Source organism: Eubalaena glacialis, chromosome 9, assembly GCF_028564815.1.
Source record: "Eubalaena glacialis isolate mEubGla1 chromosome 9, mEubGla1.1.hap2.+ XY, whole genome shotgun sequence".
Lineage (NCBI taxonomy): Eukaryota > Metazoa > Chordata > Mammalia > Artiodactyla > Balaenidae > Eubalaena > Eubalaena glacialis.
In genome coordinates, this window is record NC_083724.1 from 6332726 (window position 1) to 6347415 (window position 14690).

General features: G+C 59.4%; 2 protein-coding genes across 2 annotated transcripts in view; both read left to right on the forward strand.

Annotated features, from left to right (window-relative positions):
• Window positions 1-4171, forward strand: part of FIBCD1 (fibrinogen C domain containing 1) — a 28523-nt gene extending 24352 nt beyond the window's left edge. Inside the window, exons 6-7 of the mRNA XM_061200917.1 lie at window positions 3119-3298; window positions 3912-4171. Coding sequence (XP_061056900.1) covers window positions 3119-3298; window positions 3912-4171 — 440 coding nt within the window. The remainder of the gene's footprint in view (window positions 1-3118; window positions 3299-3911) is intronic.
• An 8892-nt stretch (window positions 4172-13063) lies between these two features.
• QRFP (pyroglutamylated RFamide peptide) lies at window positions 13064-13471 on the forward strand. Its single transcript, XM_061200918.1, has one exon. The coding sequence runs from the start codon at window positions 13064-13066 to the stop codon at window positions 13469-13471; it is 408 nt and encodes a 135-aa protein (XP_061056901.1).
• Window positions 13472-14690: the final 1219 nt, after the last annotated feature.

Genomic DNA, 14690 nt, shown 5'->3' on the forward strand with positions numbered 1-14690 from the left:
ATAGGGGTCAGGGGAGAGAAGCTTCCAGGTGGGGAGTCCCTTCTCCGTCCCCCACACCCAGGTGGGTGTATAAAGATAGGGAGAGGTTGGCCAGGTGGGGACCCTGTTCCTGCAGCACCACCCACCCCCTTGGAGCAGCACTGGTGCCTCTGCCACTCCTGGCATCTTAATTGAAATCTGTCGGCAGCCACCGAGTGTGGGAGAAGCATTTAAGCGGGGTCTTGATTAGCTCCTGACAGACAGGGAGCCCTGACGAGAATGTCAACTTGAGCCCAGCCCTCGACTGCCCTGCACTGTTCCCTGCCTCTGCTTTTCCACACTCTCCTGTCACCTTCTCATCGCGTGTTTTGTCTTTTCCTATTGAGTTATGGGAGCTCTTTATATATTAAGGTGATTGATTCTTTGTCAGATACACATGATACATAGTTACTCCTGGTCATTTGTCTTTCAGCTTTTTTTTTTTTTTTTTTTTGGTAACATTATTGCTTATTTCCTAGAAGTTTTCGATTTTTATGTAGTCAATTCTGCTAATCTTTTCCCTCATATCTTCTGAGTTTTAGGCCCTGCTTTCCCCTCCTAGTTTTATATCAATAAAAATTTAAAAAATAGGAGTATTTTTAAAATGCTTTTTCAGTGTTAGGTGGTAGGTTCAGATCTTTAATCCATCTGGGAGTTCATTGGGGTGATGATGGGCATCTCAGTAGTCTTCCACCAGGGTCTTCCTCCCCACTGTCTGTGATCTGAACTCTGATAGATGATGGGGTTGGATCTTGGCTCACCCCCAGGGTTCTGAGCATCCTGGCAGATCAACAAGGGCTGGAGAAACCCAGAGAGTAAAGACTGAGGGAGGTAGAGGCAGGGAGGGAGGTGGCCTTCAGGGGAAGAAGGGTAGAGGCGAGGGGGACCAAATCCCAGAGGAACCCGGCCCTCCCTCAGGGCACCCTCGTGGGCACTGGGACCGCGCATGGAGCCCTGATTTGCCCGGAGGAGTGGGGTGCTAATGATGGGCACCAGCGACCACTCAGTGGTGGGGAAAGGAATCTTCCAGCATCCCCGCTGGGCTGCTCTCCCTCTTGCCCTATTCCTGGATCAGATTATTTGTCCTAGGCAAGAACTGAATGAGATGTTTTAAATGTCTTGGAGTATGTCAATCAACTTGTTAACAGTAGTTAATTCTAAATAATTGTTTACAAAAGATGATGAGTTGGGAAGATACATGTTCACTTCATTCTTCACGTACTACTGGATTTTGTTCCTTTGAAAGACCATGCGTTATTTTCATGATGATGATGTAAAGCAGTGTCCATTTTGAAAACATAAATAAATAGAGTTCTAAAGTTGGGGGAAAAATACCTTAAAAAAAAAAAAGTACTGAATGAGAGCACAGAGTCTGGGCAAGTCTGCCTGGGTTCAGATCCCAGCTCTGCCACTTACCAGCTGTGTGAACTGGGCCAGTTCCTTAACCTCTCAGGGCCTCATTTTCCTCACCTATAAAACAGGGATAATAATAGCACCTGCCTCATTGAATCCTGACAGAAGCAGCAAACACCTGGCTAATGTGTGCAATGGGCCAGGCACTGTTCTAAGAGCTGTACAGGGACACTTTAATTAAACTGGACTTGTTCTAATCCCACTGGCTTCATTAACCCATGTGCAGCGCTCATAGCAGTGCCTAGCACTTGTAAGTGCTGTCCAGGTAGGGGGGCAGCTGTTGTCAGTGTTGCCTATAGTCTGCCCTTTACAGCTTGGAAAGCCCTCTGGCCCTCCCTCCACAGGTGTGCAGCCTGGGACCTAGAGGGGGACAGCAGCTTGCTGTGAGCCTCCAGCCCAGGGAGGAGCGAGAGAGGCAGGGAGACGAGGCCCTTATGCTCCCGAGGCCGGGTCCTCGGTGAGGAATGCGGGTGGATGCTCTGAGGCTCTGGCGGGTCTGCTGTCTGTACGGCTGTTGCTCTTTTCATGGCTCCTTCTCCTTTGCCCTGGACCTGGACCCTGGACCAGAGGCTTTCTTCTGGGCTGGGTGGGGAGGGGGCCATACAGCCCTCACGCCCTAGGGGCGTGCACACGCTGACTCATGCAGGAAAGGAAAGCGGGCGGGGGGGGGGGGGGGGGGGTGGGGGGGGGGTGGCGGTGTGGAGCGGCTGATGAAATGTCACTCAGTGCTGATAACTTGTAAGGCATTTAATTAAATGCCCTCTTAATCAAGAGGTAATCAAACCGGCAGGGAAGCACCTTGAGTGTGAGTGAGTGTGGGGAGGGGGAGGGCCTGGTGTGAGACCCCAAGGTGGGCGCAGGAGGACCGAGGAGGGGAGGAAGGGGGCAGGGGTGATGAGGGGGCATCCAGAGCCAGGCCCCAGAGATGGCAGCGGGCATGGTCTTCTGCCTCTCATCCACGAAGCCAGCATTTATTGAGCACCTATTGTGCGCTGGACCCACCCTCAGATGGTGGGATTCTACAGTGAGCGGGACAGTCGTCTTGCTCTCTCATGGAGCTTCCACACGGGGTGGGGGGGAAGCCCGACAAGGAAATAGGCAGCCAGGACCAGAATGATAAACACCGATGGGGGCACCTGGGTTGGCAGAGGTCCTCAACCTCCACAGGAGGTCAGGCAGCCTTCCTGAGGAAGTGAGACCTGAAAATGAACAGAAGGTAGCCAGGTGAGGAGGAGTAGGGCCAAGTGTCCCAGGCAGAGGGAACAGCATGTGCAAAGGCTCAGAGGCCAGGGAAGTGCATATGAGTACCAGATCCCATCTGGCTGGAGCCCAGAGTGTCAGAGAAGATAAAGGTGCCATCACCCCCAATCCAGAAGAGTTTCCAGACTCTTCCTGATTCCTGCAGTCTTTCTACCAGCCTTCAGCTTAAAACATTTGGAAAGCACAGCCTGACTTAAAGCGAGCACAGAAAACATGAAACGTGAAAAACTGTCAGTCCTGTTTCCTGCCAAACACAGGCCTGCAGGAAGAAGGAAGCAGCCCAGGACTGACAGCATACACTTGGTGGTGGTTGTCCCTTTCTGTCACCAGCCACGTGAGCTTAACTCTTTTCTCTCCTTGGTTCTCTCTGGGGAGGTCACTACCTAGGCCCCCCCAACTTCTCCCACCGTTCTCTCCCCCATTCCAGGGCTCAAGAGGATCCACGCCCTGACCACACAGGCAGCCTATGAGTTACACGTGGACCTGGAGGACTTTGACAATGGCACAGCCTACGCCCACTATGGGAGCTTTGGCGTGGGCTTGTTCTCTGTGGACCCCGAGGAAGACGGGTACCCGCTCACTGTGGCCGACTACTCGGGCACTGCAGGTAGGGCTCCAGGCTACAGCGGGGATGGGGAAGGGCAAGGGTAGCCCAGCAGTCTCCCCAGCTGGGAGGACAAAGGAGGTCTTTCCAGGCCAGGGGCCAGGATCAAGGCTTCTCACTGCCACCTCCCAGTCCCCACTGGTCCTCACACCAGCCACGTGAAGCTTGCAGGGCCTCACCTGCAAAATCACCCATTTTGCAGATGAACAAAGTGAGCCCAGAGCCAGGAATCAGGACATCTGGAGTCTGGGCTCTGCTGAGCCTCTAGACCCCCTCTGGGCTGTGTCTCTCCTCTCAGGCCAAGGCAAGAAAGCAAGGAGAGGGAGTGTGTGACAAAGCTAGGAGGAGGGAGAGGCTGCCTAGACGCAGGGACAGCCTTAGGGACCACCAAGGCGGCACCGTGCGTGCCTGTGAGCTGCGTGGACACGGAGCGTGGCGGCGGGGCAGGTGTGCACGCACATGTGTGCACCAGTGTGCATATGGGGGGGCGCATGTCTGCATGTGTGCACACACACATCCTGGACGCACGTCCAGGGGACTGCATCGCGTACGGGAAGCTGTGATGCATCCACGCCCCTGTGCCCCCGTGAGTACACACCTGTGTGCGCCTGCGCAGGGGACTCCCTCCTGAAGCACAGCGGCATGAGATTCACCACCAAGGACCGAGACAGTGACCACTCGGAGAACAACTGCGCGGCCTTCTACCGCGGCGCCTGGTGGTACCGCAACTGCCACACATCCAACCTTAACGGGCAGTACCTGCGCGGCGCACACGCCTCCTACGCCGACGGCGTCGAGTGGTCCTCCTGGACCGGCTGGCAGTACTCACTCAAGTTCTCCGAGATGAAGATCCGGCCGGTCCGTGAGGACCGCTAGACGGGCGCGCTGTCCGTCCCTGCCCCCGCCCGTCCCCTCGCCATCCCCTGCCACCCCCGCCCGGCGTCCCCACGCCCACCCCGAACTCCGCTCCTGCTCAGACGCCCCCGCCTGCCCGGGGCATGACTGACCCGCTCTTGCGATGGAGTGGGCCAGGCCAACCCCGACACTAAGCACTCCCTGAACAAGTGAGGCCACACATCACCTTCACATTGTCCCCATCCCCAATTTGCCCCGGCTGTTGCGGGCCAGGCAAATTTGAGCACCCCAAATTCTGCCTGCCCAGACTTTGGCTCCTGGACTGTTTGTCTTCCCTGGGCCAGGAATCTGCCACGTACTCCTGGCAGCCCTTCCACTTTGCCAGCCCAGACACCTGGAGTGATGGGCACACAGAGGAGGGGCAGATGGCACCCCTGGAGCCCTTTTAGCAGACAGAGGGAAGGGTCAGATCTTTCTGGGTCAGGTCTGAGGCCAGCCTCCCTGGCCCTCCGGACCCCTCCTCGTTCCTCTGGTGCCTGGAGGTCCGGCCTCTCTCCCAAGGACTGGGGAGTGGCTGGTGCTAAGGGCTGCCGGTGCCCATGGGCTGGGTGGCCACATCCCGCCATGCCCCTCGGCCAGGCTGGAGTGCAGCTGCCTTCGGAAACTCACTCCCCAAGGTGACTGAGATCAGTTCCCTGGAGCCCTTCCCCCGCCCCCCACCCTGAACCACCCCGCTGTCTCTGCAGGCCTGGGACGTCCCCAGTCCCCTTGGCTGTTGTGCCCGCCCGCCTCCTGTCTTTCCGGGGCAGCTGGAGCCCCGCCCCACCCCATTCCCCTGCCTGTGGAAGGCAGGGGCGGGGCCTGCACCGCTGGGCTGGGCTGGGCCGGGCCGGGCCAGTGAAGACCTTTTGATTTCCTGGGCTGTGGCTGGGCTTGTACCACCCCACCTCCGATTTCCAGGCAGGGACCCTGGGACCCTAGGACCTCCTAGGAGCAGGCCTGGAGGGTGAAGGCTGGACCCAGATGGGTTTGGTGGCTGTTACCGGGTCAGCCCGGACACTGCTGTCTCAGTGGGGAGGTCGCCCCCTGCTGGTGACTGGGGGTGTTGCCACCTGGAGTCGGGGGCAGGGAGGGCCTCACCGGGCAAGTGGGGGGCCTGAGGTGCCCGCCAGGCACTCAGAGACGTTTCTCACGGAATCCTCTCAACGCCCAATGTGCTGTTACTGCTCCCCCAACAAGAGGCACAGGTTCCCAAGGCCAGCGGCCAGGAAGAGCGGGGCTGCTTTTCCACGTTCCCACCTGAGGGGGCCTGAGGGGGCCAGGAGGTCAGCCTGGAGAGCCACCCAGAGGGTGGGCAGCCCAGCGACCCCTCCTCAGGCAGGGGGGCAGGGGTGCTTCCGATACAGGACACCTGAAGGCAGTCAAGTGGGGGAGTGCGGGGTTCAGCTCTCCCTTCCCCTCCCACCAAGCTTTGTGCTTCAATAATGATATTCAGAGTCGGCCAGGGGCAGCAGGAAAGGCCCCGAGCGCCACTGACTCGCCACGTGACCTGGCCGGTCCCCTCTCGCCCCACCTGGCTGTCGGCGTTTGGCAAGGTTTGCTGGACAAGACCCCATCCCTGCCCTCCTGGCCCTCAGCTGGCATCAGAGACGGCCAAGGAACAGGTGATGACAGCTCAGTGTCACCAGGGCGGTGACAGGAGCACACAGGCACGGGCGGGTAGGGGGCAGTGTGGCAGAGGTGTGTGTAAGAAGACCCCAGAGCCCCCCTGCTGGCTCCTTTCCCATCCTCTAGAAACCAAGAGACAGCCCACCTGGGCCGCTGGGCCCCCCAGCCACGAAGCAGAGGCTGGATGGGCCCCGCGTCCTCATCCCGAGAGCCCCTTTTCCCCCTCCCGCCCCAGGCTGGGGCGAGCCTCTGCTGCCAGCCTCACAGCGGCAGCCACTGTTTAGAAAGTGCCAAGCGCTTTCTGATCTGTCATCAAACACACTCCTGGTGAGCGTGATGTTAGTGGATTCACAGATGCGTGTGTGCATCAGGAAGCTCGGGGCGCTCGTGCCAGGGCGTGGCCGAGGAACAGACGTGCCACCGCTTGGGCCTGGCGGGTGGCTGGGCGAGGGTGGCTTTCAGGAGTGTCTGGCCGACCTGCAGACACTGGTTCCTTTCCGCCGGAGAGCACCAGCCCCGGTCCCAGCCCAGGCCTGGCACCACTGGGGACACGGCCGGACCAAATGCTGGCTGAATGGGCACAAAGCCCGTCATGGTGAGGACAGCTGAGGCCAGCGCACCCCCTTTCCTGAAGGGCATCCCTTCACAGGCTGGTGCTGAGCATGAACAGTCCCTGGGCCAGGAGGCCGAGGTGAGCGAGGCAGGCCTGGGCCCTGGCCTGGAGGAGCTCACAGTGTGATTTCAGCGCAAATGGCCATCACTGGAGATGGGAGTGACCACAGAAGGAAGGGGGCCCTGGGGAAGCCGGGGGGAGCGACAGCTCTGCCGAGACCGAGGGATGACAGATGGGTGCAAAGGTCACCCAGGACCCATGGTCACTGCACCCGAACCCTGACCCACGATGCCTGAGTTGATGGTGGGGTGCCTGTGGCCCAGTTGTACCACGTGACCTGGCTGACCATCCCCCCCCTCCCCTTTCCTTCCTTCTCCCATGAGGAGAGAGCCAAGCAGGGGAGGGGTGCTCTCCACACTGGGATCCTCAGGCAGTGCATTTATCCCCCCAAAGCTTCCGAAAGTTCCTTTCCACAGCACAGGTCGGTCCTGTGGGATCAGCCAATGGCCTCCTTCCTTGCCCCCGCAAACTTTGGATACATCTCTGGGACGCCACCCAGCTGGCCACCCCAGCTCCCCGAGTCCAGGGGAGGGACGGACGCTGGGTTTCCATCCTGATGGCCTCAGCACGGTCAGCAGGAGATGAGGACAGAGCTGTGGGCAGGTCTCAAATTGCATGTTCCCCCTGCAGCCGCATGTAAATAGGTTGTATAATGTTTGTCTTGGGGCAGAAGCGATATCCATATCCCAGGGCCCACCTCTTCCTGGGTCCCCCACGGCCACCCACCCTCATCCACGCAGGCCTCCGGCCTGGAAGGTGGGAACCCCGTCACCCAGGATTCGGAGGATTCGTGAGGTTCATCAGCAGGAAGTGCCAGCTGCCTCTCCTACAGCAGAAGGGGAGGGAGGAGGTGGCGGGACGGGAGCAAGGCTCGGACCTGTGGAGTTTAAGGAGCCACATGCCGACCGGAGGACACATTAGAGGATGTACAGACAAGGACATGAGGCTTTGGTCCGAGTGGCTGGGGCCTCCCCAGGGCCTGTCTCTTCATCCGCTAGCAGGGAGAGGGCTGTCCCCAAACCCTGAGTGTCCACGCAGCTGGCAGGACCCGGCAAACCCGGAGGGCTGAAGTTGGACCTCAGCGGGACGGGGGGCACAGGGAGTGGGGAACCGGGCTCTGACCGGGTGTGTCCCCAGGCTGCCTGACTCCACACAAGACCTGCGGTGGGAAGAGGGGCGGGGCTCGGAGGGAGCTAGAGGCCAGCGCAGCTTGCGATGGACAAAGCAGGCACGGCCGCCAGTGCGGCCTGTGTGCACTTGTCGTGTGTGTGGTCCTGTCTCCAATAAAGTCTCGTGGTGACCGACTCGGGCCTCTGCCCCCCACCCTGCTCAGCGTCCCACAAGGTGGGTCAGACACCCCAGCGTTCCAAGACGCCTCCTGCACCGTTTCCCCAGACTCCCCAGCGCCATTATTTCTGCATGGGAAACGGTGTTCCCCGGACATCTTTGTGCCCCCAGGAGCTGCCCGAGACCCTTGGGCAGAGCCGGCTCCAAACCTGGCCAGCAGCCCCGGGGGTCGGCGTGGGTGGAGGGGAGGCCGCTCTACCTGTGCTTCCCATCACAGTCCCCAGGGTCACAGTCGGTCCCTGTGGGTCTCTCTTGTGTCCGGGGCTGGAGTCCTGAGGAGTCGAGACTCTTTATTAAGAAAAACAGTCTCGAATGGCTGTTTATTCATAAAACCAATTTGAAGCTTAAGGACAAAGCAATCTCCTGAGTTTATGTGATGAAATCCAGTATTTATCGAGTGCCTGTGCTGGAGACGTGGCGCAGGGCCAGGGGAAGTGAATGTGCCCCACGTCCCGCCTCGGGCCGACCTGTGAGGGGACCCGTGGCTGGAGCGTCTTCACTGCCCGCCTGTGCAGACAGAGGTCTCTGCCGTGCGGCCCGTGGTCTCCCAGACCATCCTCAGCACTAATTACTCCCCTCCAGAAAGTGTTCTCACTAACAGGCGTGCCCTCCGGCCCCGCTGATGGCTCGTATCAGGCCCCCAGGGACGCCTGGGGGTGACACCCCTGAGCCAGGCCATGGGGAGTCACTGAGGTGATTGTGGCCATCCACCTCCCCACGGGCCACACCCACCTCCCAGGTGGGTCCCTCTCCTGCCGCCACCAAGCCAAGCTGCTCTGGCCCGGTTCACGGAATCTTTCCCAGATGCAGTGAAGTGCGTTTGCAAACCATCTTTTGGGCCAGGAGTTCTGGAGATCACCTGGCAGCCCCTGGAGTTGGGAAGCTTGGCACCAAATCTGGCATCAGACTTGGCTCCAGGTGCCCCTACTTGAGGGCTGGGGCCGAGGAGTCATACCCGCCCCCAGTCTTGCCCCCCACGCAACCCATGCCCAACACTCGGGACCTCCTATGGCCACTTCCCAGCGCCCCAGGCCCCCGTCCTGAAGGGAGCCAGGCCAGTGGTGGTTTCCCCAGCAGAATTTTCTTGGGGCCCAATGTGTCAACGGCCAAGTGGAGCTTTCCTCCTGGGGGGGGGTGTGTGGCCCTCGGGGCTCGACCTCACCTCTGCACTCCCCACTCTCCACAGCTGTCCCTGAGGAATTCCGCAGAGCGCAGCTTGGGAACCAAAACCTCTCATTTTACACCCAAGGGAACTGAGGCACAGAGAGGGCAAGCGTCTGGCCCAAGGCCTCACAGCGAGTTGGTGACCCACTGCAGGCTGCACTCCATCGTTAACCAGCACCCAGTGTCTCAATCAACCAGCACTAACCAGGGAGATAAAATGACACCGCACCTCCCATCTCACGTGCACACATGCACACACGTGCGCACACGTGCACATACGTGCACATACGTGCATGCACGCGCACGCCAGCCCCTCAGAGGCAGCCCTGGTTCTGCACCGGCTCCGGTTGGCCCATGGGTGCACCCTCTGCCCTCACCTGCTCTCAAAGCCCTCACCCTTGCCAAGGGACCCAGAGTGCACCCCACCCCATCCCGAGGGGTCCAAAGGCAGCCCACGCTCTCTGCCTGTTCTTGACCTCATTCCTGCCTCAGACGGGGCCGGAGAGGGGAGCGCAGGACAGGGCTCTGACTTGGGACCCTCAGTCTCCCCACCCTCTCACCATGAGGGGGTAAAGACTCTGGCCCCTCTCAGGGCACTGGGGGCGGGGAAGGGTCTTCGAGGCCGTCTATTCCCGTGGGGGGTGATTTTCCGCCCCTCGGTCCCTCCACTCCCTCGACCCCACAGGCAAAGGTGACAGGCCAGCTGGATGGGGGCCCTGGAGACGGAATCCTCTGTGCTCAGTCCCCAGCCTGGCCCGCGCGGCTACCCCCAGACAACTGCAGGGTGGCCGCAGCCTCGCCAAGCACCTGCTCGCTCTCAGCGGAGGGAAGATCTAGGCCCGGCGAGAAGCAGAGGCTGGGGCAGCGCTGGGCCCTCTCGGCATCTGCTGGTCTCCCAGCAGCGGTGGGACAGGAGGAGGGGACGGGCAGGGGAGGGGTGCTCCTGGGTCTGTGGGCGGCTGGACCAGTCCGCAGGGCACCCATGGGCAGCGCTTCCCTGTCCTGGGCGCCGGCCCTGCCCCTTGGCTGGTGGCCGGAGAGCACTCCGCAGAGCGCTCTGCCCAACGGGGACCGTGCCCTGGCTTAGCCGCACAGCCCCCTGTGCCCGCAGCAGACCCCAGGGACGCTCTGCGGTCACACGGGTGCAGGGGGAGGGATGCAGCAGACTTTGCTGTGAACAGTCGGGGGGTGGGCGCCCTGAGGCGTGAGCAAGATGCCTGGCTGTGGCCACGCCTGGACCAGCGTGGATCCCACAGGGACTCGGTGCTAACCCTCCAGCCCCAAAGCCCACCGTGGGGGTGCGGTGCAGGTGACAACTCGTGATGCGCCCCATCCTGGCCCGTAAGCTCACCTGGGGAGATGACACGCTGGTGTCCTCCGTGACCAGGACCCTCACCCAGCCCTTGACAAACCCTGCCCTGGGTTAACAGCCTCACCTCCACGACTCACGTGAGAGAGGCAGACGAGTTTTGAAAACACTCGCTGGTCCGTCTGTCCTTTCCCAAGTGGGCCGCAGGCACCGAGCCAGGCCCTGGGGCTGTGGTGATGGGAAGACTGAGCTTCCCTCCTAAGGAGCAAACCTACCGTGGTTCGGGGGCCGTGGGCTTGAGAGAGGGGCTCGCCAAACCCCCTCCGCGCCCTCTCCCACTGCCCAGCTCAGCCTCTTGGCGCCGGATGCCCCTCATAAGGCTCCAGAGCAGGTGGGCTATGGCACCGAACACAACTTCACACCGAACCAGAGTGAAAGGCCAGGGCTGGCTTCACAGCCATCTGACCTCCTGAGCCCACGGGGCGGTGGTGCTGGCTGGGCAGCAGCTGTGTGAGCAGTGAGTGCAAGGCGGACCCCACGAAGGCAGGACTGTTAGGGCTCTGCAGGGTGGGCTCGGACGCCTCTTCCAAGGGTACTCAAGGGCCATGCCTGTGACTCATAGGTAACGACGCTGCCCCCCGCGCTCCTCCGAACAAGACGGGCCTCTGGGCAACGGGCAGCCCCGTCTGGCCCTCTCATCAGACCACATCCTGTTTGTGTTGGGTCTTTTATCAATGTGGTCCACACTGCGCCCTCCTTCACCACCAGGTCCCCAATGGAATCCCAGGGTCAGGAATGTGCAACAATCAGGGCGCGCCACACACGTGCACCCAGGGGGCCTGTATAAGGCAGGGAGAACCCGGAGCCACACCTCCTGGACGGGAACCCAGAGCATCTCTGCCCAGCCCGGCCCAGGGTCCAGCTGCCCTCCTGGGAGCAGGCCTACAGCATGGTGAGTACAGCCGCTCCATCCCCAGCAGGAACCCCACGCAGGCCCTCCTCCAGCTCAGGAGCTGGGCATGGGCAGTAGGAACCACGGGGACCCACGGGGCTGGGAAGGCCCAGAGAGGTGGAGACCAGCACCTCACCTTGCAGCCCAGAGCAGCGCAGAGATTGGCCACAGGTGCCCTCCAGGGCTTGGCCCCTGGTCTTGCATCTGTGCTGGGGCCCAATTTTCGGTGTTGAGTGTCCCAAGCTTCCACTAGGTTCTTGAAGAGGTCCATGGTCCCTCCCAAAGGGGAGAAGTGTCACTTCCTTCTGTGCATCAAGATGCCCCCCTTCTTGAGACCCAGAGGCCATCCTTCGCAGGTGGATTCATCCACCAGATGGAATTCCATCCGGTCCAAAAGCTGTCTGCATTGCTTTCTATGGGGAGGAAACACCTTGTGAAAAGCCCCCACTCCATCCAGGCCCCGATGGAGAGGCTTCCCTGAAGCAGGTGAGAGGTTGCTCCAGCCTCAGGGGATGAGGGAAGCTTAGGAGGATTGGATTTGGGAAGAGGAGGGCTGCTTTTATGATTTATTTTTTTTAAGCTTTCTGGCTGAGTACACTTTGAAATGTCTTCAAGGGAGCCACTGCCGGAAAGAGCTCTGGGAGTCTGCGCTATCTTCTCCAGAACCCACTCTCTTTCTTCTAGCCTCGGCTCTACTCCTCAGAGGACCAGCCGGCACAAACTCACCGTGGTCGTTACCAAAAAGGCTTCCTTTGCGAGGGAACGAGCAATTACTGCCAAGGCAGGGGCATTTTGGGAAGCTCTATTTGTGTTTCAAATCCCCCATGGACCGCCATCCTTGGGGTAGAGTGGCAATTCCTGCATCAGGCCCAATTAGACCTGGGCTAGCATCCCAGCTCTGTCACTTACAAAACTGTGACAAGTTTGGGCAAGTCACCTGTTTTGAGACTGCTCCCTCCTCTGTAAAAGGGGATAAGGGACGCCCTCCTGTAGGAGGGACAGTATCAGGTACGGACGGAAAGCACTGCCCACAGGCCTGGCACGCCAACAAGCCCCCTGGCCATTAGGATCAGGAACCCCAGAGCCTCCACTTTCTAGCTGTGTGGCCTGGGCACAATCTCTTAGCCTTTCTGACAGAGCTCTTGCCTGAAAAAAATGGGAATAACCGTGCCTAAAATAAGGTTTATCGTGAAGATAAAGTGCAACCGTGCACGTAGAGGTTTCGCTCACAGCCTGGCACACAGGTGGTGCTCAGCAGGTACTGGCGGCCACTCCTCTCCAGGGGGACGTCTGAGTTAGGCCTGCTTTCAGGAGCAACTCGTCTCCACATCAGAGAGACATTAGCAGAGCGTCCCGGCTATACAGCTTAACCAGACCCATTCATCATCAAGTTGAAAACTAAGAGGGATTGATGCTATTAACTTTCTAGCCCACGGCTCTGAGATGATATGGCCCAAGAGTCAGTAATTATAATACAGGAAGAATGAGCCCAAATTTGCTCGGCTCTCCCGGGGCTGTCTGTAAGCCATCCCAGCAGCAGTGGTGTTAAGAGTGCTCAGTTGCCAAGGTCGTCAAAGATTGAAGGAGAGGGAGAACCAGCCTAATTGGTGTGCTCGGCTCCTGAGCCTGCTAAGACAACAAAGGCCTGGTCCCCCGACAGGGTGACACTTCCTCTCGCTGCCTGCGAGCTGGGCTCAGCCGAGCCACCAGCTTACGCCTTTGATGGCTGCCTGGGCCCTGGGAAGTGGGCTGTGGCCCAGGAGTGCAGCATGTAACCCTCCTCTCTCTCCCCTGGACCAGATGATGAGCCCTTACTCGCTGCCCTACCTCCTCTTCCTGCCGCTGGGTGCCTGCTTTCCTGTGCTGGACACAGAAGAGCCCGTGGACGCCGTGGGTGGCATTGGAGGCGAAATGAGCCGGGCCGACCTGGCGGGGGGACGCCACTTCCCCTGGGGCTCCCCTGGGTGGCCGAGAGCGCCACACCCACACGCCCTGCTCGGCATGGCCAAGGAGCTGCAGACATTGGGCAGAGCGTGTGCCGGCTTCAAGTTGAGGCTCGGGAGGCAGCAGGACGATGGCAGTGAGGCCACCGGCTTCCTTCTGGGTGACGGCGAGAAAGCTGGTGGCCTGTTAGGGACCCTGGCAGAGGAGCTCAACAGCTACAGCAGGAAGAAAGGCGGCTTCAGCTTCTGCTTCGGCCGGGGGTGAAGGGGCCAGAGCACCCCAGAAAGGGCTCCTCCGTGACCCGCTCCCCCCCCACCCCGCCGTTTCCATTCCTATCTTCTCCTCGAGCCTCAAAGACCAAGACGCTGAGAAGGTGTGGGTATTAGTATAATGAATTATAACAGGAATTATAATAGCGGTGGGTTTGGTTAGGTGGGTGCTTACTTTTGATTTCCAACTTTGCTGAAGCAAAATTCTGGATGGTGTCAAAAAGGAGGTGACCAAAAGCAAGTCCCAGTGAAGAAGAGAACACTGTTGCTGGTGTAGCTCCCTGGCGGACGTTGCGTTTCAGCCCCCTCCCCCGGGGGGCTGGCTCTGAGCAGTCCCCTGGCCCTGGTGGCATGGAGCCGAGGATGCCGTTGGGCCGCGAATATGAATAGGCAGAGCTGGCCGTGCTGGCTCCGAGTTGAAGGTCGGTGGACTGAGCGATTACAGTGGGATAAAGTTTTGACCGTCTCTATCGGGACGTCTGTGGTTGACATCCAAAGTGCAACTGTGAGCGAGCACATTCCACTGGGCACAGAGTATGGTTCTGAAAGTTAACGATGGAAAAAAGAAACCTTGTTCTCCATTCCATTAACACAACATCCCTCTGGCAAGAAAACCTCATCCCGCTGGTGTTGAGATGCCATTCGGAACCACCTGCCCATCCCCTTCTGACAACTCTCCTTCTCGGTGCTGCAGCATTTGCCAAGCCAAGAGTCCCGTGGGAGATGAACGAGGAAGGAATACATTTTTGCTGTAGCAAGGTTGCATTTCCAATGTTCAGACTATGAATGTGTTGTATCTTTTGAAATAAAAGTTGTAACAACTGCAAAACTGTAACGGAAAGCCCGCCTGACTCTTGGCTACAGGTCCTCTGTGCCCCAGGAACTTCACTTTCCTGAGCTGCAAGTGCCTTAACTTTGGGGAGATGGAAATCGTGTTGCATGTACCCACACACCCCTCCCAGCACCCCCTTAATTGGCAGTTGGTAAAATACCCAGGGTCAAAGGTGTAGGGAGACACACACAAAGTGCATTTTCCTCTCCCACTAGATTGCTCTCTCCCTGGTTTTCTCAAAGCAGGGAGCATTCTGAAAACAACTTCTCTGCCCCGAGGGAAGCCGGCGCTGGGCCTGGAGTGGCTGCAGCCCGGGCGTGAGGCAGAGCATCTCTTTCAAACGCTGCTTTGGTGCGTCCTGCATCCCATCCCGAGTCACATA